Here is a 24,097-nt window from a genome sequence, read left to right as displayed (position 1 = left end):
TTTGCTCACAGTGTAATGATATACAGGTAGTCCCCAAATTATGAACGCCTGACATACAAACAACCAGCCGATATGAACGACCCGCCGATCCCGTCAAGTGACGTCGGGAACTCCCCTTGTGCCTCTGCCGACCGCGCTGTGAGCCGGAAAACAAAGCAGATGTAAACTACTTTAACGTCTACAATTGTAAGTGCAATAATTTTTTAGAATAAAACTTTTAGCAACAGTATTACGCTATGCCTAGCCTCTCTTTGGAGGTATCCATCTAAGCTTATAAAGGAAGGAAGTGTCGGGGGATACAGCGGTGACCTTAAAGAGTAACTGTTAGCCCCAAAAATCAAATTTAAATCTCTATTGCAATGTTTTAATTACTTTGTAAGGGAGCCAAAAAGGCACTGCAGAAGTTAAAAAGCAATCTAATTTTTTTACTGTGTAGCCTTTTCCCCAAGCTCCTAAGGAGGACGCAAAGCCGCATAACAGATACTGCTGAGCATGCAGAGCATGCCCATGTCTGCCCGACCCCCCTCTCCCCCCCAGGACCAGGTGCCGATATATTCTCACCCCAAACAGCTGACACGGAGAGAGAGCGGGAGCGGAGTACATCTACACACTTCCAGCGCCGCCACCGCAGAGCAGCCGCCGCCGAGTCACATGTGAGAGATTCACGAGCAGGAGAGAGATGCACGGCGGCGGCTGCTCTGCGGTGGCGGCGCTGGAAGTGTGTAGATGTACTCCGCTCCCGCTTTCTCTCCGTGTCAGCTGTTTGGGGTGAGAATATATCGGCACCTGGTCCTGGGGGGGAGAGGGGGGTCGGGCAGACATGGGCATGCTCTGCATGCTCAGCAGTATCTGTTATGCGGCTTTGCGTCCTACTTAGGAGCTTGGGGAAAAGGCTACACAGTAAAAAAATTAGATAGCTTTTTAACTTCTGCAGTGCCTTTTTGGCTCCCTTACAAAGTAATTAAAACATTGCAATAGAGATTTAAATTTGATTTTTGGGGCTAACAGTTACTCTTTAAAGACACAGCCAGATCGAGTTGGTCGGGGGTGACTAGGGAATAACCCCAAGGCACAAGTGACCATTATATTGGTCTATATAGAGGGTGAGTCGTTTCCCACTAGGGTGTGGTGGTGGTGATATTATCCAAGCCTGTGGAATATAAAGTGAACCTGGTTGAACAATAAGGACTATGTAGCGCTGAAATTATACTGATAACTACTTTGTGATTTTTGAAATAATAGAGCGCACTGCCTGTTGATAATTGGACTGTGGACTTAATTACAGAGTGCGCGGTGTTATCTAGAGAAAGATGTACTCACCTCCGCGCTGGAGTCCATTGCTGGGCGACATTTCTCTCTGCTTACAGCTCACTCTAACGCCCGGCATTTCCTCCTGCATGACGCATGTAATTACGCATCATGCAGGAGGAAATGCCGGGCGCTAGAGTGAGCTGTAGCAGAGAGGAGTGTTGCCCGGCGATGGACTCCGGCATGGAGGTGAGTAGATTACACTACTGTACCCTATGGGAGCACAGGACAGGGGGAAGCAGGAGGAAGGGGACACGGAAAACACACAGAGAGACACGAGGCACAGAGGGCATGCAGAAAGCACAGGGGTACGTGAAGGAGACACAGGGGGGCAAGAAGGAGGGCCGGGGGGCATGCAGCAAGCACAGGGGGGCATGCAGCAGATACAGGGGGACATGAAGGAGGCACATGGCAACATGAAAGAGACACAGGGGGACATGCAGCAGGCACAGGGTGACATGAAGGAGGCACAGGGGGGCATGAAGGAGGCAGAGAGGGGCACGAGCAGGCACAGGAGGACAAGAAGGAGGCACAGGAGGACAAGAAGGAGGCACGGGGGACACAAAGGAGTAGTGGGGGGGGGCATAATAATGTAAAGGGGGACACAAAGGAGGCAGAAGCAGAAGAGGAGAAGAAGGAGGCATGGGGGGGCATAATAATGTAAGGGGACACAGAAAAGCACAGGGGGACACAAGGTGGTACAAATGGCGATAGAGAGAAGGCAAATAGAGAGACACAGTGGAAGCAGAGGGGGACACTGGAGGCAAAGGAAGGTGTAGAGGAGGCATAGGGGGGCACAGATGGCACAGAGAGAGACACTGGAGGCAAAGGAGGGTGCATAGGGGGCACAGAGAAGGTACAGGGGACATAGGTGGAACAGCTTTCCAACTTAAGAATGGATTCACAGTCCATATCTTGTTTGTTAACCGGGTACTACCTGTATACTATATTTACAGGCTGGTAAATACAGTCGGCGAAACCAGAACTAATCCACAAGGGAGGAACGGAGGATCGTTGAGGAGCGGTGCAGGCACAGGACGGCCACAGGGGGCTGGTAGAAACCCCAGGTAAGTGAAACTCATTTCCTTTTCTTGGCTTTAGGTACACTTTAAAGGGGGCTCCCGGATTCCACCCACAGCGAGCCTTCCGCACAGCACCCCCCCCCCCCCGCCCTGATGTTCATACTCCTTGTCTTGCCTTGCCTCCCCTCGGTGCCCTCACAATGGTCATATAAAACAAGTGTTGCCATTATGATCTTCACACCCTTAACAAGTGTAGCCACAAAACACCTGATCTGAGGTATAGTCCCCTGTATGAGAGGAAGGGAAGGTTAGTAGTTTGGGGCCCTCGACACCTCTGCCCCCCCCCCCCCCCGAAAGCGCAGTGGCTGCTTCCCTCTAGTTATGCCCCTGTACCTGATTCAATATGTGAAAGACCCCATTTCTCAAGAGGCTCCAGTAAAAGTGCCTCACTCTCAAAAAGCTAACAGCGTTTATTCACCAGTACACTTAGTTCCAGAATCCATGTACTGGCACCCAGTCACCAATCTCAAAAGTCTCATTAAGCTTGTTGCCCTACAAAAGCCAGAGATGGATTTCCTTCAGTTATAAACCTTTCTGTATAGTCAAACAACTTTTGAATCCCCATAGATCTGAAGGATGCCTGTTTGCGCCTTTCAATGCAGCATCACTTGCCAACCTTCCTGCGTTTTGCAATTACCAAATATGCACGTTCACTTCAGGGCACTTCCCTTCGCTTCTCCAATTCTCTTCAAGATCCACGGTGTATGGGGAAGCAAATTTTGACGCAATCTAAAATGTAGGTTTCTCTCTGTGAAGAAACACGGAAGAGCCGCCACTATAAGTCAGCAGGAGGTGGCTCTTTCCGCGCATGGCATGGCGGAACGCGGAAAAACCGCCGCGTCTGACGCGGCGGTTAGCGCGCATGGGCCTGTTGCGAACAGTCTGACCCAGCGCGGGGAGGCCGCCGCCGGTGCTGATGGCGGTGCGACCAACCCCGCGCACAGGTCAGCGAGCACATTGCAAGACAGTACTGGTGTGGCTGGGACTGATAGTCCACCAAGGTTCAGAATGACGCGCGTGCGTGCAGAGAGGCAGAACTTATATGGCAGTCAGCTGACAACTCTGCTTTGTTTCATTGGTCCAGCACTTAGGGAGGGGCTGGAGAGTGTTTTAGTATATATACTGCTGGCTGTTCAGTTGCTGGTTGTCTGGCGTGCGATCACATATGTGGGAGCACTCAGACCTGAGTCAGATCCTAAAGTGTGCCGGGACCAGCTGGAGCTGTTATCCTACACTTAGCTAGATTCTGTTGATAGTCTAAAGTACTAGTTTGATTGTGATTATATGTTATGACCTTTTGCTTGCCTGACTATTCTTCTGAACTCTGATCCTGTACCTTGCTATTCTGATACTCCGTTGCCGAACCCCGGCTCGCCCTAAGACTCCGCATCTGCCTCCTGATTCTGTACCTCGATATTTCTGATACCCTGTTGCCGAACCCTGCTTGTTTATTAGACCCCGCATCTGCCTCCTGAATCTGTACTGTATCTGTCTGTGTGGTTACGACCTGGTTTGTCCGACCTCGAGAACCGACCTTACTGTTAGAGGCGGTTCCCAGTCCTGGTAGTGACACTCCCTCCTGAGTGTCACTCTCGGTTTGTCCTTCCTACTCTCAGCCTGACTCCTCCCCCCCGGGAGAGTTCAGGTTTCCGGAAGGAATTTGTGCAGTACTCCTTACTGCTATGAGGCCTAGTCCTCAAAGTATTACGGTTGCACCAAACACTCCTATTCTACTCAGGTGTCCAGAGGTTAGCTTATATATCTGATTATCGGTGATACTGCAGATCATCAATAATCTGGTATATATCTGTATTCCCAGTGATACTGCAGATCACCGGTAATCAGATCCTCTCTGTGTTACACCGATCGTTACAGAACGCCAGACCAAAAAACAATATGGACGCACACGCACTGATCATCTGGGTGCACTTGCCACTTCGGTGGATAACATCAACCAAGTGCTGGGTACTCACCAAGCGTTAATTGATGCCCTATCAGGGTCTGTATAAACCCTCCAGACATCAGTGGATGAGGTGCGATCCCCTCCTAGCGTTGACATACGTATGCCCGTACCCAAAAGATTTTCTGGCCATAGATCTGACTTTCGAAATTTTAGGCGTAGAGTGTTGTCTTATTTTGAATTGAGACCCCGATCATCGGGGGACCGAGACCCAAAAAGTTACATTTATTAAAACCTTGTTATCTGGCGACTCTCAGACATGGGCGTACAGTTTGCCCACTGGAGACCTAGCCCTTACTTCGGTGGAGGAATTTTTTAAAGCCATGGCAGTAATTTACGACGATCCGGACCTTGCCTCGACTTCTGAGCGGAAGCTCAAGTTTTTGCGTCAAGGCAAAGGTCCGGTCGAAGATTATGCAGCGGAATTTAGGAGGTGGTCAGTTTCAGCCCGGTGGGACACTTATGCCCTGTTAGATTGTTTCTTGTCAGGGCTGTCCGATGAGGTCTCTGATTTAATGCTAAGCCAGCCCGAGCCCAGAACAGTCGATGAGGCCATCTCAGCGGCCATAAGAATCGACCGCAGGCTACGCTATCAAAAACAGACCAGGGGTACTCATCGTGCTAGAGTAGTGTCTTACGCCACAACACCAGTGACACCACTTCCTTCTGTCTCTCCTCCCGTCTTGCCTCCACCCGAGCCAATGCAGATTGGTCGGTCCAAGCTGTCCCAGGTGGAGCGAAGACGGAGGATATCTGAACAGCCGTGTCTGTATTGCGCTGAAGGGGGGCATAGAGTACGAAACTGTCCCAATAAGCCGGGAAACGCTACAGCCTAGGAGTTGTAGGGGGTAACACCCTAGGCGCCCGACTCGTACACCTAGAAGAAAAACGGTTGCTTTTTCCCTGTACAGTTACATGGGAAAATTTTGGACTCACGTATAGTGCAGAACGCAGTACAATATCTAGTGCACTGGAAGGGGTATGGTATTGAGGAAAGAATGTGGGTACCTGAGGGCCGCATGCATGCTGATAATTTGAAGAGGGAGTTCCACACTTTACATCCGTAAAAGCCTGGAAGGAGCTGTCCGGAGTCCACTCCTCGGGGGGAGGGGGGGTACTGTGAAGAAACGCGGAAGAGCCGCCGCTATAAGTCAGCGGGAGGCGGCTCTTTCCGCGCATGGCATGGCGGAACGCGGAAAAACCGCCACGTCTGACTCGGCGGTTAGCGCGCATGGGCCTGTTGCGAACAGTCTGACCCAGCGCGGGGAGGCCGCCGCTGGTGCTGATGGCGGTGCGACCAACCCCGCGCACAGGTCAGCGAGCACATTGCAAGACAGTACTGGTGTGGCTGGGACTGATAGTCCACCAAGGTTCAGAATGACGCGCGTGCGCGCAGAGAGGCAGAACTTATATGGCAGTCAGAAAAGGGTCAGCTGACCAAGCCGGTCAGCTGACAACCCTGCTTCGTTTCATTGGTCCAGCACTTAGGGAGGGGCTGGAGAGTGTTTTAGTATATATACTGCTGGCTGTTCAGTTGCTGGTTGTCTGGCGTTGCGATCACTATGTGGTAGCACTCAGACCTGAGTCAGATCCTAAAGTGTGCCGGGACCAGCTGGAGCTGTTATCCTACACTTAGCTAGATTCTGTTGATAGTCTAAAGTACTAGTTTTTGTTTTTTTTTCAAAATCTTTTTATTGGCAAATTCCAACATATCATTCACATACAGCATATATTTATAAATGAAGTATAAGTATGACATAATGTAGACGTTATAAGTATATGACCCTTATAAGCATACATCCCAATAAATCATCATTATATATACCATAGGTGTCAAAAATAGGACTATACTGAATGATGGTTTTTGAAACTGGTCATCCTATACAGACTATACATTAAGTCATATCTGAATATTGCCTAACCAGCAACTAACATTGTTCAACAGAACTAAAATATGTACTAACAGTATTGTAAGCAGACATAGGTCAATTATTTTCCTATTAACTCCCTTACCCACAACCCACCCCCCTTTCCTCTAGGTGTGACAAAATTAGCAGTATGATCGATTTACTAATGTATTTTAAAGTGTGAAAATACAAAAAGGTAAGTATAGACCCTTTCAACTCCAATGTCTTTCCTCATCTGAAAACCGTGATGTGCCAAATGTTTTTATTCAGAGCCATGTAGAACCCCCTCAAAATCCTCAGAGTGCCTGAAATATGTCCAAAAGGACCAGGTCTTGCTATATGCCTCTGTGCAGTTTAATGCAGTATGGGAAAGATCTTCCATGAATTGAATTTCGTCTATTTCCTTCACTGGCTCCTCAGCTTCTGGGGGATCAGCCTGTTTCCAATGTCTGATCAGAATTCTCTTAGCGGCATTAAGTATATGGCGTACTACTGATCTCTTGTATTGTTTCATTGACCAATCATTTAAATGGAGTAGGTAGAACTCCGGGACAAATGGGGAATTTCTGTCTGTCACAGCTTTAACTAATCTCTCAATCCTCTTCCAAAAATCCGCCAATCTATCGCATGACCATAGGATGTGAAATAAGGTGCCTGGCCTCTCTCCACATCTCCAGCATTTATCCTCTATATCAGGGAAGATTTTATGCAGCTTATTGGGTGTGTAATACCATTGAGTGAGTATTTTATAATTAATTTCCTGCATTCTGGCTGCTCTTGAGGACTTATGTGCAAAGGTGCAAATTCTCATTTTCTGAGGAGATGAGAAGGCTCTACCGAGCTCAGCTTCCCACATATGAAAGAACGGGAGAGACGGGATTGCCAATAAAGCCAAAATCTCATAGATTGTTGAGATAGATTTTTTAGTCGGTCCTAGTGATATACATAGATTTTCGAAGTCTGTTCTTTGCCTAAGCATCTGTGGAGAGAAGCCTCGTGTTGCCAGATAATGTCTATATTGTAGGTATTCCCACCATTTAGTGTTTGCACATGATGGTTTTTGTTTAATGTCCCTCAATGTCACCTAGTGTCCTCCCATGCATAAGTCTACAAATCTCAGCTTCCTAGGGTCTATAAATCTGTGTCTAGTACGGTCCAATCCATCTACACCTATAAAGGGATTATTTGAGAGCGGGAGTAAAGGAGATGGGACAGGAGCTAGTGAAAGAGAAGAATTTGCTCTCTGAAAGACGTGAAGGGTCGTATGACATAGTAGAGGAAGTTGTAGTCTAACCTCTGGTTTCTGTGAGATCCAAGTAAGGTCTGTGAGGGAGTAATACGAGAGATCCTGTTCTAGTGTAACCCATTGTTTATATGTGACATGTCTGTTCCAATCTACTATTCTACTAAGCACAGAAGCATAGTAGTATCTTCTAACATTAGGCAGAGCAAGACCCCCTTCTTGTTTGGGGCAGTATAAAATCTCTCGTTTGAGGCGTGGAGGTTTTCCTCTCCAGATATATTTATTGAAGATCATTTGGACCTTATTCAAGAAAGAGAGAGGAATCTCAATAGGGAGCGTCTGGAATAGATACAAGATCCTGGGCATCGCATTCATCTTCACTACGGCGATTCTTCCTAACCAGGAAAGTTGGGGCATGTCCCACTTTCGTAAGTCAGCTGTTATTGTCGCTAGGATTTGGGGGAAATTTAATTCAAAGGTCTCTTTCAAAGATCTTGAGATATTAGTCCCCAGGTATCGAATGGAGGAAGGGTTCCATTTAAAGGGGAAGTTTTGCTGGATAGTGTTAACTTGTTCATCAGGCAAGTTCACATTATATGCCTCGCATTTGTCCAAATTTATTTTAAAAAAGGACAGTTTACTGAACCGTTCAAAATCCGCAAGCAAGTTTGGTAGGGAGGTTATAGGTTGCGTGAGAAAGAAGAGCAGGTCATCTGCGTATGCAGCTACCTTATGTTTAGTGTGGCCAACAGTTAAACCGGATATCGAATCATTCTTCCTAATAGTACACAGGAAAGGCTCCAGTGCTAGCGCAAAAATTAGTGGCGAGAGTGGGCATCCCTGTCGAGTACCATTAGCTATCTGCAGGGAGTCTGACAGGATTCCATTGACCTTAATTTTTGCAGTAGGGGAGGAGTATAGGGAATCTATGCAATTTAACATTCTGTCTCCCAAATTTAATTGTTTTAGGACTGCCCTCATCCAACTCCAGCCCACACGATCGAAAGCCTTTTCGGCATCCGTGGAAAGCAGCATGCAAGGTTTGCTACTTGATCGTAAGAACTGAAGCAGGTCCAGGACCCTGATGGTATTATCTCTTGCCTCCCTGTTGGGTATAAAGCCCACCTGATCCCAGTGTACCAGGTGGTTCATATGTTCACCTAGTCGGTTAGCTAAAACCTTTGCATAAATTTTTAGGTCTAAGTTTATCAGCGAGATAGGCCTATAGCTTCCGCAAGCTGCTGGATCCTTATTGGGTTTGGCAATAACTGTTACATGTGATTCCAGAGTTTGTGTGGTGAATTTAACTGCCTCATGTCCTGTAGCCATGGCATTAAAGGTTTTACAGAGATAGGGTATCAAGGCCCCACTGAATTTTTTATAGTACTCGACAGGGAACCCGTCTGGCCCCGGAGCCTTTCCCGGCTTGATTCCTGCTATTGCTTTGCAGATTTCGGCCTCTGTGAACGGTTCCTCTAAAGCTTGTCTCATTTCCTGGTCTAATTGTTTTGGGTTGGCTCGGGATAAGTAAGCATCCATCTCCTCTATAGAGGGTTCCTTGAGATTTTCACTACTGGACTGTTTTAAATTGTAGAGTTTGTGGTAGAACTCACGAAAAGTGCGTGCGATGGACTCACTTCTTATGTGTTTCACCCCCTTACGATCAATTACTTGGGCTATATATGTTCTTTGTTGCTGCTGTCTAAGGGCTTTGGCCAGCAATCTACCCGATTTGTTACCATGCATGTAAAATGCGTGTTGGCATCTCCTAGCTGCGTGTTTCGCACTATCCTGTAATATTGTGTTAAGCGCCATTCTGGCCTTCTGTAAGGGTGTCATGGCCTCCGCAGAAGGAAAATCTTTATGTTTTCTCTCCAGTTCTCGTATCTCCCCCAGTAGCTGTCTGATCCTCCCCTCTCTCTCTTTCTTGCGTCTCGTGCCCATTTTAATCAGGAAGCCCCTTAACACACATTTATGCGTTTCCTATATAATGGAAGGCGACACATCCCCTTTATCATTAAGTAAGAAATATTCTTGTATCTGCTCTAGTATGGCATCCTTTGCTCCTAGCTCATCCATCAGCGAGATATTCATTCTCCATGTGAATGGTTTTTCTCTTTTGGATTTATAGTTGAGCGTTACGCATACTGGTGCATGGTCTGAGTAAGAGATAATACCTATATCTGCGGCCACCTGTTCAGAAAGTAGGTTATGCGATATTAAGATGTAGTCCAATCTAGAGTAGATATTGTGCACCGTCGAGTAGTAGGAGAAATCTTTTGTAGTGGGATGTGTCACCCTCCAAGCATCCACAAGTTGTCTCTCATGGAGGGCCCTCTTGATCCTGTTAAGTTTGGCATAAGCTACTGAGGAGCGACCATGAGAGGCATCCAATTGCGGGTTGAGAGCGACATTCAGGTCCCCCCCTATTATGATGCTTCCCTCCCTAAAGGCATCCAGTTCAGTAAGAAATTTCAGAATAAACTTGTCCTGATCAATATTGGGAGCATAAACAGAGCCAATCGTGTATTTCTGATCTTTGATAATACATTTCACCAGAACAAATCTACCCTGATCGTCTGCCTTAGTTGCTATTTCAGTGAATGGAAGCATCTCACTAATGAGAATTGCAGCACCTTTGGTTTTCGAACCAGGAGAGGAACTAAAGTATGATATGGGGAAATGCTTATTGCTGAGCTTTGGGTGTGCACCTTCTTTAAAATGAGTTTCCTGGATCATTATTATATGTGCTTTCTGTTTCCGCATATCAGTCAGGAGCATTCGCCTTTTTTCAGGGATATTGAGCCCTTTGGAGTTGATGGTCAACACCTTCATGTGCGTCATAACAACAATCTTCTATGTATATAGCGTCTCAATGTCACATCTAGAGGAAAACCCAGTAACCCATCCCCAAACATCGGTGAACAGAAAGTAAGTTTAATAATAAACCCTTGCGTCAACTTCAACGTGAAGGAGACTAAGGCTGAGGCTTTCGCCAACACTATTGTCCTGAAAATCAGGACTGTCCTATGTGGGAAAGGAGAAGCCAACCCTGGTAATGCGAGGCCCACTTCTCCGCTCCCACTCACCTTAGGAAGAGTTTAGTTTGATAAGACAGGTATATTACTATGTGGTCAGTGTGCTGTGTCCTACAAGAGAAAAAGTTGGATAAGTCCCTGTCTGTCGCCACCCCTCTCCTCTGTTAGATTTATTAGGTATGGTACTGGGTATAACTTCTCGCATGAGAAAGTATAGGTCATATTGGATGTGCGGATGATATGTGGGAACAGGAGGCACCCTAAGTCTAAAGTACTAGTTTGATTGTGATTATCTGTTATGACCTTTTGCTTGCCTGACTATTCTTCTGAACTCTGATCCTGTACCTTGCTATTCTGATACTCCGTTGCCGAACCCCAGCTCGCCCTAAGACTCCGCATCTGCCTCCTGATTCTGTACCTCGATATTTCTGATACCCTGTTGCCGAACCCTGCTTATTTATTAGACCCTGCATCTGCCTTCTGAATCTGTACTGTATCTGTCTGTGTGGTTACGACCTGGTTTGTCCGACCTCGAGAACCGACCTTACTGTTAGAGGCGGTTCCCAGTCCTGGTAGTGACACTCCCTCCTGAGTGTCACTCTCAGTTTGTCCTTCCTACTCTCAGCCTGACTCCTCCCCCCCGGGAGAGTTCAGGTCTTCGGAAGGAATTTGTGCAGTACTCCTTACTGCTATGAGGCCTAGTCCTCTAAGTATTACGGTTGCACCAAACACCCCTACTCTACTCAGGTGTCCAGAGGTTAGCTTATATATCTGATTATCGGTGATACTGCAGATCATCAATAATCTGGTATATATCTGTATTCCCAGTGATACTGCAGATCACCGGTAATCAGATCCTCTCTGTGTTACACCGATCGTTACACTCTCCCAGAAAAAAATGGGCAATGTTCTTTATATTATTCTTAGAGCTTTTATGCTCCACCCAGTTCTCAAGATTGTGTCTATGTCTAATTGGGACATTTTCTGCAACAACCTCCACTATAGAATGGGCTTATTGACGATGGAATTTCTCGTTCAATGGGACAAGCTAAATCTTGAAGCAATTTGATTTACCGTAATATAGCAGTTGAGATACCACTAGACTGTTGGAACGGCCTAGAGAATCTTCCCAGAGGGAACTCTAGTCCCTACTCACTGAACGTGTGTAGCCACAATGTTAGAGGTTTAACAACATTTTTACCTGAAATACAGTATAGTAAAGCAACCAACAGATGTCTCTGTCTATGAAATTATTCAATTATCTCTATGGTATGTATTTTCCCGTATTCACTCTGTGTTCAGGGCCGGCGCTACCATAGAAGCAAAGGGGGCAATTGCCCCAGGGCCCCAGAGCTTGTAGGGGCCCCCAGTAGCTACAAAAGGAAAACATTTTTTTCAAAATCGACCTTATAGTTTTTGAGAAAACTGATTTTAAAGTTTCAAAGGAAAATAAATACACATTTAAAAACCTGCCGACTTTAATGGTTAATGGCAAATCCACCTTAAAAGCTAGAAACCCTAAATTTGCAGGATATGTTAAGGAGATCATTGGGAATAAGAGGAAAAAACAATTTTTCAAAAAGACCTTATAGTTTTTTAGAAAATCGATTTTAAAATTTCGAAGGAAAAAAAGTATACTTTTAAATGCGGTAAATGTCACTTTTAGTAGCAAACCCAACGGTAGTGTAATTTTACATGCATCAAAAGAAAGAGCAATAAATTTCCTGACGGGGTTTCCAGGGGGCCCATACACAGCCACAGCGCTTTGGCCAGGGGTCGCTATACAGCTGCAATATGGCTGTATGAAGATCCCTGGCATTTTTTCCTATTTTCCCAAAAAAATTTTTTTTTTTATATTTAGAGTGCGGGAATTTTTTTTTTTTTTTTAATTATGTGGGGTCCCCCCTCCTGAAACTTTTTAACCCCTTGTCCCCCATGCAGGCTGGGGTAGCCAGAATGTGGAGCTCCGACCCATTGGGGCTTCACACCCTGACTATAACAGCTGCAAAAAAGGTCCCTTAATGCCGATTTTTGTTCCGGGGTATCTGTTGGGGGGGCCCCCAGGTTTATTTTGCCCTGGGGCCCCATTGTTGCTTAAACCGGCCCTGTCTGTGTTCCTTTCTGTTCTACATAAGATGCATTACCTGATGGTGGTGTATGATTTATCTCTGCATGCTTTTCTTCAGTAAAGAATTCTAACTAGTTATACTGGGTGCCTATCTGAGTGTACACATCACTCTGCTCCATCACACAAATGGTAGCTGGCAGGAGTAAGGCATATGGTGTTAAGGCTAGGTAGTCCGGTCTGGATTATTATGTACCATCGCCTTTTCCTGTTCGAATCTCTGAGAACTGAGGGTAGTTCATTGGTCACTTCTAGTCTTCTAAAGAAGATGTCTATATGCATACAGTTAGACAAATTATTTGTGGTAGCATTATACATCCAGCACCAAGGTGACCTCTACGGTTTCAACCTGATAAAAAAACTGATTCCTCTTATTACTTAGGCTAATTCGGATCTCTTCAACCTAAACACAGTACATATTTCAGGAAATAAACACATGACAGTGGATGCTCTAAGTGTCAGTAGGAGGCAACAAATGGTCCCTGAAAGAAAACATTTTCCATTGGCTGACCCGCATCTGGCCAATTCCGGCCATAGACCTATTTGCACTTAGTATCAACCACAAGCTTCCTTGGTTATTCTCCATGCCACAACTCTGTGGGGACAGATGTTCTAACTCAAGCTTGACCTCCTCTCCTGGTTTATGCCTTTCACGCAAATCCTCTAATCTCCTACATCCTCAAAAAGACAAAGGTAAGGTATGAGAAGACCCCTGCAATAGCAATAATACCTTTCTGGCTGAAGATACCCTGTATTTTGCTGTAGTCAAACTGCCAGAGTCCCTCTTCCAGTTTCCTCCAATCCTCTAGATTGTAAGCCTCCTCCTTCAGTCTCCTACCTGTTCATGCACCTCTGAGTAAACTCTTGAGTAAACTCGACTTGCAAAATCTCCATGCTCCCATCCAGTGACTGACTAAGCATTAACTTGTACTCATACTGTGCTGTGTGATCTGGTTCGCATGTTCCCCTGTATTGTCTTATTGCTGTATGTCACCCCTAAATATTGTCTGTAACCTTAACTAGTGTCCAGAGCTGCGTAATATTTTGGCACTTTATAAATACAATAAATAAATAATCTCCAATCCCCGTGCCCCAGAAGAGCCATCTTGTAGCCTGGATCCTGAGAGGGGGAGGATTACAGCTGTAGACTTTTTTTTTTTTTTTTTAAATCTGTTATTCAAACTTTACAGAAATCCAGAAAAAATACACTTTAGAATTTGGGGAAATCTGTCTGATTTTGCCTTAAAAAAACATTCTTGAGCCTGCGGCCTATATGCAACTTTTTCTCCTGAGTTTTCTTCTAGGTGATATTTCCATACTTTGCCAATAAAAAGGATTATAAAACAACGGCAACCAAGAAAGTACTCAAAATAATTTAGATAGTATTTTTTCAACTTTTTGCTACTTTTCTACTTATTGCAAAGTGCTGAAAAATGATCTCTAGGAGAAAAACTGAATTGAATAAAGGTCTTCATCTAATATTAACATTCTGGATCTTTACAGGTGGGGCTAGATTTGGTCCTTGGAGTCAATACACACAGAACGTACAAGTATCTGCTTTGTCCAATCTGATGTCTGTCCACTTAGGTAAGTATAGTAAGCTGGTAAGCATGTGATTTTTGCACGCACGGTCACACCTGAGAAGTAGCATGAAGAAGAGGACAGCCCCGATCTTCAATCCAAAAAGCTCTTGCCATATTTCTTTGAGGGTCAGCGCTCAGCAAGAGGGATCCAGAGGACAGTATAGGAAGCCTGTACAGTATCCAGAGGCTTCCCTTTTCTTAGGTAAGTTTGTGGGGGGGGTTTACCCGAGGTTCATCTCCGGTAGACGTTAATGCCTGGCACACACCATAGAATTTCCCATCAGATTGACGGGTCAAATTGATTATTTTTGTCATGTCCGATCTGCTTCCAATCGAGAACGGGATCGATTTTGTGCACTACTGAACTGAAAATCGATACCGTTGTCGATTGGGAGCAGATCGGACATTACAGGAATTATCCATTCGACCCATCAATCTAATGGGAAATTTCCTCCCGTGTGACTCAAAGCGCTTGGGAGGCAGCCGTTAGGGCGCGCTCAAGAGGCCACCCTGCAGTGTAATGCTGGGTACACACTATGAGATTTTCTGGCCGATTTACTGTCAGATTGATTATTTCCAACATGTCCGATTTGCTTTCCGATCAATTTCCGAGCATTTTCCGATCATTTTCCTATTAAAGTTATTGGAATTTGATCGGAAAGCAAATCGGACATGTTGGAAATAATCGATCTGACAGTAAATCGTCCAGAAAATCTCATAGTGTGTACCCAGCATTAGGGTGTCTTGTGCCTAAGAACTCCTTACTGAATAGGTGCTGGTTTACCGGAATAGAAATTGCCAAGATTTGAAGCCAGGTCTTCTATGTCAGAGGCAGTACCCTTAAAGGACAACTGAAGCGAGAGCTATATGGAAGTCGCCATGTTTCTGACATTTTGTCAAACCTGACAAGATTAGGTGCATGCTTGCTTCAGGTGTGATTCAGACACTACTGCAGCCAAATCAGCAGGACTGCCAGGTAACTGGTATTGCTTAATGAGGACTTCCTCTCTGCTCTAAAAGATAAGCAACAGCATAATAACCTTTAAAGAAAAAAACATTTCTTTGTTACAGCTGATGCAAATCCTGCATTACATTTGCAGTGTGTCTACTTCCTGCATTCATGGGAGCAGACATAAAGCTAACATCCTTTGCTTACCAATTAGCTGCTCTGCCAAGGCAGCCAGCTGAGACAGCTGAGAGATCAAACTACAACATGTGATTAGTCACAGATGAGGGGGAATTAGACAGGCTAAACTCTCTAAATACATACAGGGTGCATTTCTCTGTGTTTTCCTTCTGTCCTGTGCAAGAATCAGCCTCCATATCCCTCTCGCTATAGTTGTCCAGGGCCGGTTCTCTCATGACGCAAGGTGAAACATCTGCATCAGGTGCAGAGATTACAGGGGCAGCATGTTTGTACTGTGTGTTTACACTAACAGCATACAGTCAGAGTAGGAGGAGGAGTGAGGTGAAGAGGTCATCATTGGAGAAAAGCAGCTTTTGTGGAGTCTGACAGTGGACGGACGGACAGGGGAGGAGGGTTTGGGGGGTAGCAGGGTTTCATTCGACTTGCACAGCAGAAGGGAGGAGGTGGCACTGCTGTCCTGACTGAGGAGCAATGGAGTGGCTGAGGGTAAGCAGTTTTTGTTACAGACTTACAGCCAGCCAGTGTGCTATTGTGTTGAGCTGCAGCATGTCATGTGAGAACATTTAATTAAGCAGAGTAAATTGTTGGGTGTCGTACAATTATTCCAAATCAGGGGGTTTGGGGGGCATCCTCACAAGTTTGCCTCAGGCAGCTAAAAGTCTAGAACCGGCCTTGCAGTTGTCCTTATTACACTATCCAACCACTGTCCCAGGTATAAGCCCCCTGGATCCTGCTTCTACAACCCATACCCATGTTGGGCTGCGCTTCATAGTGCACATGTTCAGTCCATTTTTCTTGCTGTGACAAATATTATCTGTTTTATTTTCCACCCTTTGCAGCCGTGGCTGGAGACAGAGCACACATGACCCCTGGACACAGGACAATGCCTCTGCCTTTAATTCTGGTCTATTAACAAAGAAAACCGCCGCTGTTAGTAGACATAGTAATCCCAGAACTACACTCATATCTCTGTCAAACCAAACACGACAACAAAGGCCGAGTGGCGGGAAGGACCATCGCCAGATCTCTGAGCTCATGTCCTCACAATTCGCATTCTGAGGTTGTGACTTAAGCGCTGTTAGGATTCCACGTCGATGACGCTTCCCAGCTGATATAAATAGCATCTCTTTATTCTGCTTTCCTATAAATATATAAACAGGTGGAGGAGGGTTTACATCTCACACCGGCTCTTTCACGTCATCTGCACTCTGCACTCTGCGGATACACTGAAGGCATTCGCTGTAGGATTAGAAGCGGTCTCTACAAGCAGACCTAGACCTGACCCTGTCATCAGTGTGAGTCGATGTGATTGGCTCATAGTGACCATGGGGTCAGGAGTCTCCTGACCAGCTCAGGGAGCTCTGCTGTCATACTGACGGCAGAGGTAGGGGGGGGCGAGAGATTGGCGGGAGCGTGCCGCCGGGAGGATTGACATCTACACCCTGGCAGAGATAACAGGAGCAAAACGGCGGAGATTTCAATCAGCTCGGCCAGTAAGCGGTTGATTTGGTCAGCTTTTCTGCATCATATTGTTTCTCCAGTCAAATTGGCAAGTACATTTGCTCTGTTTCTGCTAAATTTCACCTTATTTTTTATTTTCTGGATGGAAGAAATTGTTTAGCTGCAGATACAAACGATACTCAGCACTAGGGATGATCAATTAGTTGCAAATATTTCTGAGTTTGTGCAGATTTACCTTATATGCTGGCGTATAAGGCGACTGGGGGTATAAGACGACCCCCCAACTTTTCCAGGTTAATTCAATTCACTTTATTGTCATTGTGTAACACAACGAAATTACTTTTCATGACAACCCCACGGTGCATATAGGGAACATAGTGATAGTAACAAGGAAGAGAAGAAATTATACAAGTATGCCAGGCATTACAGATGTTTAAACAATTTGTACACAGTGTTAATTATTTCAGAGAGGGTTCAGAGTTCATCAAGTTTATGGCGGATGGGAAAAAGCTGTTTTTCAGCCTGTTTGTGTGTGTGCGGATTGATCTAAAACGTTTACCTGATGGAAGGAGCTCAAACAAGGCATTTCCAGGGTGAGCGCTGTCCTTGATAATGTTTTTGGTCCTTCTCACGCTGCGAGTATTATACAAAAGTTCCAGTGATGGTAGTTCAGTGCCAATAATGGCTTCTGCTGTTTTAACAACTCGCTGCAGGGCTTCTCTAGTAGCCTTCGTGCAGCTGTTGTACCAGGCCGTCACGCAATTGGTCAGAACGCTTTCTATAGTGCATCTGTAGAAATTAACCAGCAGCTTCTGTGGGAGGTTAGCGCTCCTTAGTTTTCTCAGAAAGTAGAGGCGTTGTTGTGCTTTGCCAGTTAGAGCTAAAGCATTGTCAGCCCAGGACAGGTTCTCTGCGATGGTGACTCCCAAAAATTTGAAGCTGGAAACTCTCTCCACAGCCTCTGCATTGATCATTAGCGGTAGGTGAGTGGTCTTTTTGGTGGTCCTAAAGTCCAGAATAATTTCTTTGGTCTTTGTATTTAATAACAGGTTGTTAATGTCGCACCATGCAGTCAGGTTCCTAACTTCTTCTCTGTATGCAGCTTCCTCATTGTCTGATATAAGCCCAATGACACTCGTATCATCTGCAAACTTAACAATTATGTTTGAGGTATGGATAGGCTGGCAGTCATGGGTGAAAAGTGCATAGAGGAGAGGGCTTAATACACAGCCCTGTGGCACGCCAGTGCTCAGGGTAAGGGTGGAGGATGTCTGATTTCCTAGTCTGACAGTTTGAGGGCGATTAGTAAGGAAGTCCAATAACCAACTACATATGGAGGGAGCAAGACCTAGTGCATGGAGTATGTTGGTCAGCTGGCTAGGTACAATGGTGTTAAATGCTGAGCTGTAGTCAACAAAGAGCATCCTAACATAGGAGTTGGGCTTTTCCAGGTGTGAGAGGGCAGCATGGAGAGCTACACAGATGGTAAAATGTAGGAGGTTGGGGTATACTCGCCGTATAAGACTACCCCACAGTAGGAGTGTCAGGCAGAGCTGTAATTACCTTATCATTCGGTAATAAGAAAGATAGATCATGCTCTCAGTTTACACAATAACTTGTAACAGCTTCTTGCTAACAGCCGCTGGCATGGGTAGCGGTGCAGCTTCCAGTGGGTCTTGACTGGTGACATGTGCGCTCCACTGATGGGGTCACGCAGGAAGAGATTGTGGGGCTGTATTGTGGTGCGCACACGTCACAAGTCAGGTGACGCCGGAAGCTGCACTGCTACCTGTGCGAGCGACTGCTTGCAAGAAGCTATTACAAGGTATTTTGTAAACTGAGAGTGCGATCTATCTTTCTTATCACTGGATGACTACAGCATAAGGTAATTACAGCTCTGATTGATGCCCTGACCCGGCACTGACACCCTTATACTCGGCGTATAAGACAACCCCAGACTTTTCAGAAGATTTTTCAGGGTTAAAAATTCATCTTATGCGCCGGTATATAGGTAATGTCAATTTTAATTCAAATATACGCAGCTTGAAAATGGACCAATCAAATCCCACCCAGGCTTAAACTGATTGGTCCATTTTCAAGCTGCTTATATTTGAATTAAAATGTACATAATCCTGCATGCGGATACATTTGCATCTCACTGATCATCCCTACTCAGCACCAAGTCATCTTACTACAGCTTTACGGGTAATTGTATGTAGCTTGGGATTTATAGAGCTATAGGGAATATGACTTTCAGCTTTATTATTATTATAATGATTTATTTGTATAGTGCCAACATCTACTGTAGTGCTGTACATAGTACAAAACAAATACTGGGGAACATGTATACATGAGCAGTTTAAGACACTGTACAGTCATGACATCTAGTAATACAAATACAACTATAGACATGTTGATGTGTGGTTTGAGACATCACCCATATTGGTACGAGTTCATATGATAAATTACAGCAGGATAAGAAACACTAGGAGGCGGTCCCTGTCCTTGCAAGCTTAGAATCTAGAGAGTAGTGAACTAGTGACATTACAGGGGTAAGCAGGTGAGGCATTGAACCTCTAACCTATAGATTATAGGTTTGTCTGAAAAGGTGTGTTTTGAGGGTACATTTGAAGGTTTCCAGGCTCGGAGCATGACTGACAAGCTGTGGGAGAGAGTGTCAGGCTGCATTTTCACTTGTGCGGTGCCAATCGCCGCGGTAAAAATTTGCATGCGGATGCGAAATTCGCATGCGGGTCCATGCGAATTTTCATGCGAATTTGCACGTGAATTCGCATGGATGACGATGTATGCGAATTTAAGCATGGCAGTGCTGGTGTGCTTTTCCATTGTTTCTATGCGAATTCGCATGAAATTCGCATACCCAAACCTCATGCGAATTTCCTATTAAATACATTGTATGCGATTCGCATAGCGGTATGCGGTATGCGAATTCTGATGGCTCTGCCATGCGAATTTTTTCTGCACAGAAAAACGCAAAGGAATCCTGACAAGTGGAAACAGTCCCATTCACTTGTATTGCTATGCGAATTTGCATGCGAAAAACGAATGCGAATTCGCGATAGTGGAAATGAGCCCTCAAAGGAGAGTTAACTCTCGTGAGAAGTCCTGGATGCAGAAGTGAGAGGAGTTGACCAAGCTAGAGGATAAGAGGGTCTCCTGGTGGGAGCGAAAGTTCCGAGTGGGATGGTACCTGGAGATTAGTGAGGAAATGTATGGAAATGACAACTTAAGGGGCCCATACACTCAGCCGATTTTCTGGCCGACCGATCGATCCCGATCGATCGATAGATCGATTGCAAATCGGTTGGCCAATCGACCGATCGATGGCCGATTTCGATCGATTTCGATGGATTTCCATCGAACTAGCAGGGTGTAAAATTTAGGTCGATCTGATGAGATTGCTTATCAGTTTGCATTGGCCTTAATGGAACTCTGATGGCAAAAAAATGCCATCAGATCGAATTTCAACAGATTTCAAACTGAAATCTATTGGAATTCTATCCTGGTAAAAAATGTTCTAAAAACGCATCAGATAGATCATCAGATGCATTTCTTATCTATCTGCTGCCAATCTGACGAGTGTATGGGCACCTTTACAGTATGTAGAGCTTTATATAATAAGTTGAAGAGTTTAAACCCGGAACCTTTGGATAATTGGTAGCCAATGCAGAGAGTGGCATGGAGGTGCTACATCAAAGGAGCGGGAGGAGAGGTGGATGAGGCGGGCAGCAGAGTTCAGTAGGGACTGGAGAGGTTACAGGTTTTTGGTAGACCGCAGAGTAGGTGTTACAGTGGTCAAGACGGGATATGATTAGAGCAAGTACAAGCAATTTGGTAACCTCCTGCTCAGTGCTTAGACTTCGGCTACATTATACACTGCTTAATGATGTATCACTCCCAAATATTTTTACAGATTGTTTGCCCATCAGTTTTGGAATGATCATTGTACAGACACGTATCAGCTCTCAACCGAGCAGCATGTACTGTACTATGGGGGGTGGGGGGGGTAGAGCAGGAGATAGGAGGACCGGCAATTTCCTTTGACATGAGCTGTAAAAGAAGGGATATTCCATCATTTTGGCCTGTTTTTAAATGAGTGTTAGGAATAGGTAAAGGGAGTTAGAAGTAGGTAGAAGGAGGGTTAGCAACATTCTATTAGCAGCTTTCCCCGGCGCCCATTTTATGTACTCATCTCACCGCATGTCCTACATTTATATTGCAAAATGACTAAATAAAAGTTTGAGGGCTTGATTCACAAAAGCATGATAACTGATCGCACGGCCGTGCTATGCAGTTACCACGCGATGTGATGTGTGCAAAGGTGTGTGCGCATAAAAGCTTACGCCCGCATGCTAGCGAAGGTTTGCGCGTGATTACGCACGCGTTTGCGCGTGATTACGCACGCGTTTGCGCGTCAACGCACGTGTGATCGTGCACAAACCTTTGTTTAGCATGCGGGCGTAAGCCTTTACGCGCGCAAACCTTTGCACGCATCACATCGCGTGGTAACTGCATAGCACGGCCGTGCGATCAGTTATCGCGCTTTTGTGTATCAAGCACAAAGTTTGCTTTTAGGAATTCAAGCAAGTCTAAGGCTGCTTCACAGTAAGACGTTACAGGTGCACGTTAGAGCAGCCTGTAACGCAGCCCACCGCACAGCAATGTTCACAGTGCCCACGTTGCGTTACATTGTAACGCAGCAGGTTACAAGAAAGTGCTGCATGCTGTACGTTATACTGTTTGCACATGCTCAGTGATGTTGGAGGAGGAGGTCTCCCCTCCTCCGCTGCCAGCCACATGGCTAATTAATATTCACTGCACTGTGACGTGCAGTGTTTACTTCCTGGAGTGGCCGCTCTGGGCGGCGATTGGCTGGCGGGACCACGTGATGCAGATCACGTGGTCTCCGCATCGCACAGCACAAAAAAGGCGCACCAAGAGCTGCATAACGCAGCTCTTGGTAGCGTCCTCCTCCAGCACCACCAGGCGTTGCGTTAGGGGCACGTTATGCGAGCTATAACATCCCCTAAAACACAACGTCCTGGTGGGAAAGAAGCCTAAAGCTAAAAAACAAACAAAAAAATCCTTATGATATAATGAATTGTATGTGTAATACGGATAACGAATAGAACATTAGTAGCAAAGAAGAGTCTTTTATTTTCAGTCATATAGTTTTTGGTTTTTTTATATAACATTGCATCATTCTGTCTTATTTGCAGTTTAGAAACCACAAGCAGCAATAATGACCCTTAGAACTTTCCTGCAGTAAAACCTTATCTCAAGCTGTCTCGCACTGTTTCTTAAGGTGCGTACACACGTCAGATAAAAGTCTTTGGAAAATGAAAGATCACAGACCAATTTTACCCCCTTTCATGTAGTATGAGAGCCATACTCTACACAGTCTATTCTATGGAGCCGAACTCCCCATCAGATAAAAATCTTTGCAAGATGCTGCACACAAAGATGCTGTACACATTCAACAGATCAGTATCTGCAAAAGATCTGTTCCTGCAAAAGATCCATTCCTGCAAAATGCATTCATAGTCTATGATATCTGCAGATCCCATACACACCTTGTTTAATGGACATTCATCTGCAGATCAGCCAATTATCTGCCGATCTGAAGATCCAACCTGGTGGATCTGATCTACAGCTAATTGTTCATTAAACAAGGTGTGTATGAGGTCTGCAGATATCATAGACTATGAATGCGTTTTGCAGGAATGGATCTTTTGCAGGAACAGATCTTTTGCAGATACTGATCTGTTGCATGTGTACAGCGGTCTTTGTGTGCAGCATCTTGCAAAGCTTTTTATCTGATGGGGAGTTCAGTTTCATAGAATAGACTGTGTAGAGTATGGTTCTCATACTACATGAAAGGGGGTAAAATTGGTCTGTGATCTTTCATTTTCCAAAGACTTTTATCTGACGTGTGTACCCACCTTTAGCGGTTTAGGGCTTCAGAAACAGGACTGTATTTGACCCAGTGAGTCGAAGAGCTCAGGGAAGCTCTTTTGCATAGGTAACTAATTTCTTTTTAACTCCTTCTGTACTGGAAAAAAAACATGATACTTTTTTTGCTACTAATGTTCTATTTCTTAGCTGTGCTACACATACAATTCATTATCTCATACGTTTATTTTCGCTTTGGGTTTGCTTGAATCAGGGATTACAGTCGGGAGCAGATATGGAGCAAGTTAGCTTGGCTAGGGATGGCCAATGAAATTCAGATCATTCAGAGTAGATGCAAACTTGATGGCCATTTTGCATGGCTTGAAAATGAACCAATCCAATTCCAACTTGGCAGAATTCAATTGGTCCATTTTAAAATTGCATACATTTACATTTAGCGTTTACATAATACGGAATTATTTTATTTTATGGACCATCCATAATCTCCACACTGGGAATGAAATGGAGCAGCTACATAAAATGACCGTTAAATTTGCATTCACCATGTCAACTTATTAACAGTTTTGCAGAGCAGAAGATTGGAGATGAGGCTGGGTAACGTGGCCCTCTTTGGGGCGGTCCTGTTCTGCCTGCTGTGGACGGAGGAGGTCCAGGCTGGCTCCAGCTTCCTGAGTCCAGCAGACATGCAGAAGAATGCGGTAAGAACATCACTTATATATTACTAGATTTCTAATGGAAGACATTGGAGGTTTCACAAATATGCTCAGTACAGCAAAGTCCTCATTATCTGAACCCGAGGTGCAGAGGCGGCATGAAAATTAAAAAAAAAATAAAATAATAAATACTACCTGCTCCACGCTGCCTCCCGGATGAATATGCGCCACTCCACACTACTCTTTTTGGCCCGCTTTATCCTCCACAGCGAACACTTTCAATCCAGCGCAGGAGATTTTGGCGCAGCTGGCGCCACTATAGACCGTAATAAGAATTACGGCTATAGCTGCGCACAGTGAGTAACTTCGGAGCCGTCAGAAGACGGAGCTGAAGTTACTTAAAAAAACACTATAAGCAATCGCTGGAAGCTGAATTATTTCATTCCCCACTATCCACATGGACCTAGAGGGGGAATAGTATTTAACGTCGCCGGGAACTTGTGCAGCATCAGGATAAGCCATACCGGCTGTATCCTGCGCCCAAGTCTCCCTGTGGTGAAATCTCTCGTACGCCTCCACAGCCGGTGTAACGTCTGATCACCGGCAGAAGATATTCAAGATAACAGCGACCCGGAAGTACTTCCTGCATCATGGCT

At 45.2% G+C, this 24,097-nt stretch overlaps 1 protein-coding gene across 5 annotated transcripts in view; it reads left to right on the top strand.

Annotated features, from left to right (window-relative positions):
* Positions 1–24,097, top strand: part of GHRL (ghrelin and obestatin prepropeptide) — a 40,091-nt gene that overhangs the window by 3,584 nt on the left and 12,410 nt on the right. The window contains exons 2-4 of one of the 5 annotated variants that reach the window (XM_068256038.1): positions 2,265–2,375; positions 14,167–14,250; positions 23,350–23,486. In XM_068256038.1, the coding sequence (XP_068112139.1) occupies positions 14,235–14,250; positions 23,350–23,486 (153 nt within the window). In that variant the 5' untranslated portion in view covers positions 2,265–2,375; positions 14,167–14,234. The other 4 variants (XM_068256041.1, XM_068256039.1, XM_068256042.1 and 1 more) reach the window with 4 other exon arrangements.

The sequence above is a fragment of the Hyperolius riggenbachi genome, chromosome 10 (genome assembly GCF_040937935.1).
Source record: "Hyperolius riggenbachi isolate aHypRig1 chromosome 10, aHypRig1.pri, whole genome shotgun sequence".
Classification (NCBI taxonomy): Eukaryota; Metazoa; Chordata; class Amphibia; order Anura; family Hyperoliidae; genus Hyperolius; species Hyperolius riggenbachi.
The sequence above is the reverse complement of the archived record's forward strand: the minus strand, read 5'-3'. Positions and strand labels throughout refer to the sequence as shown.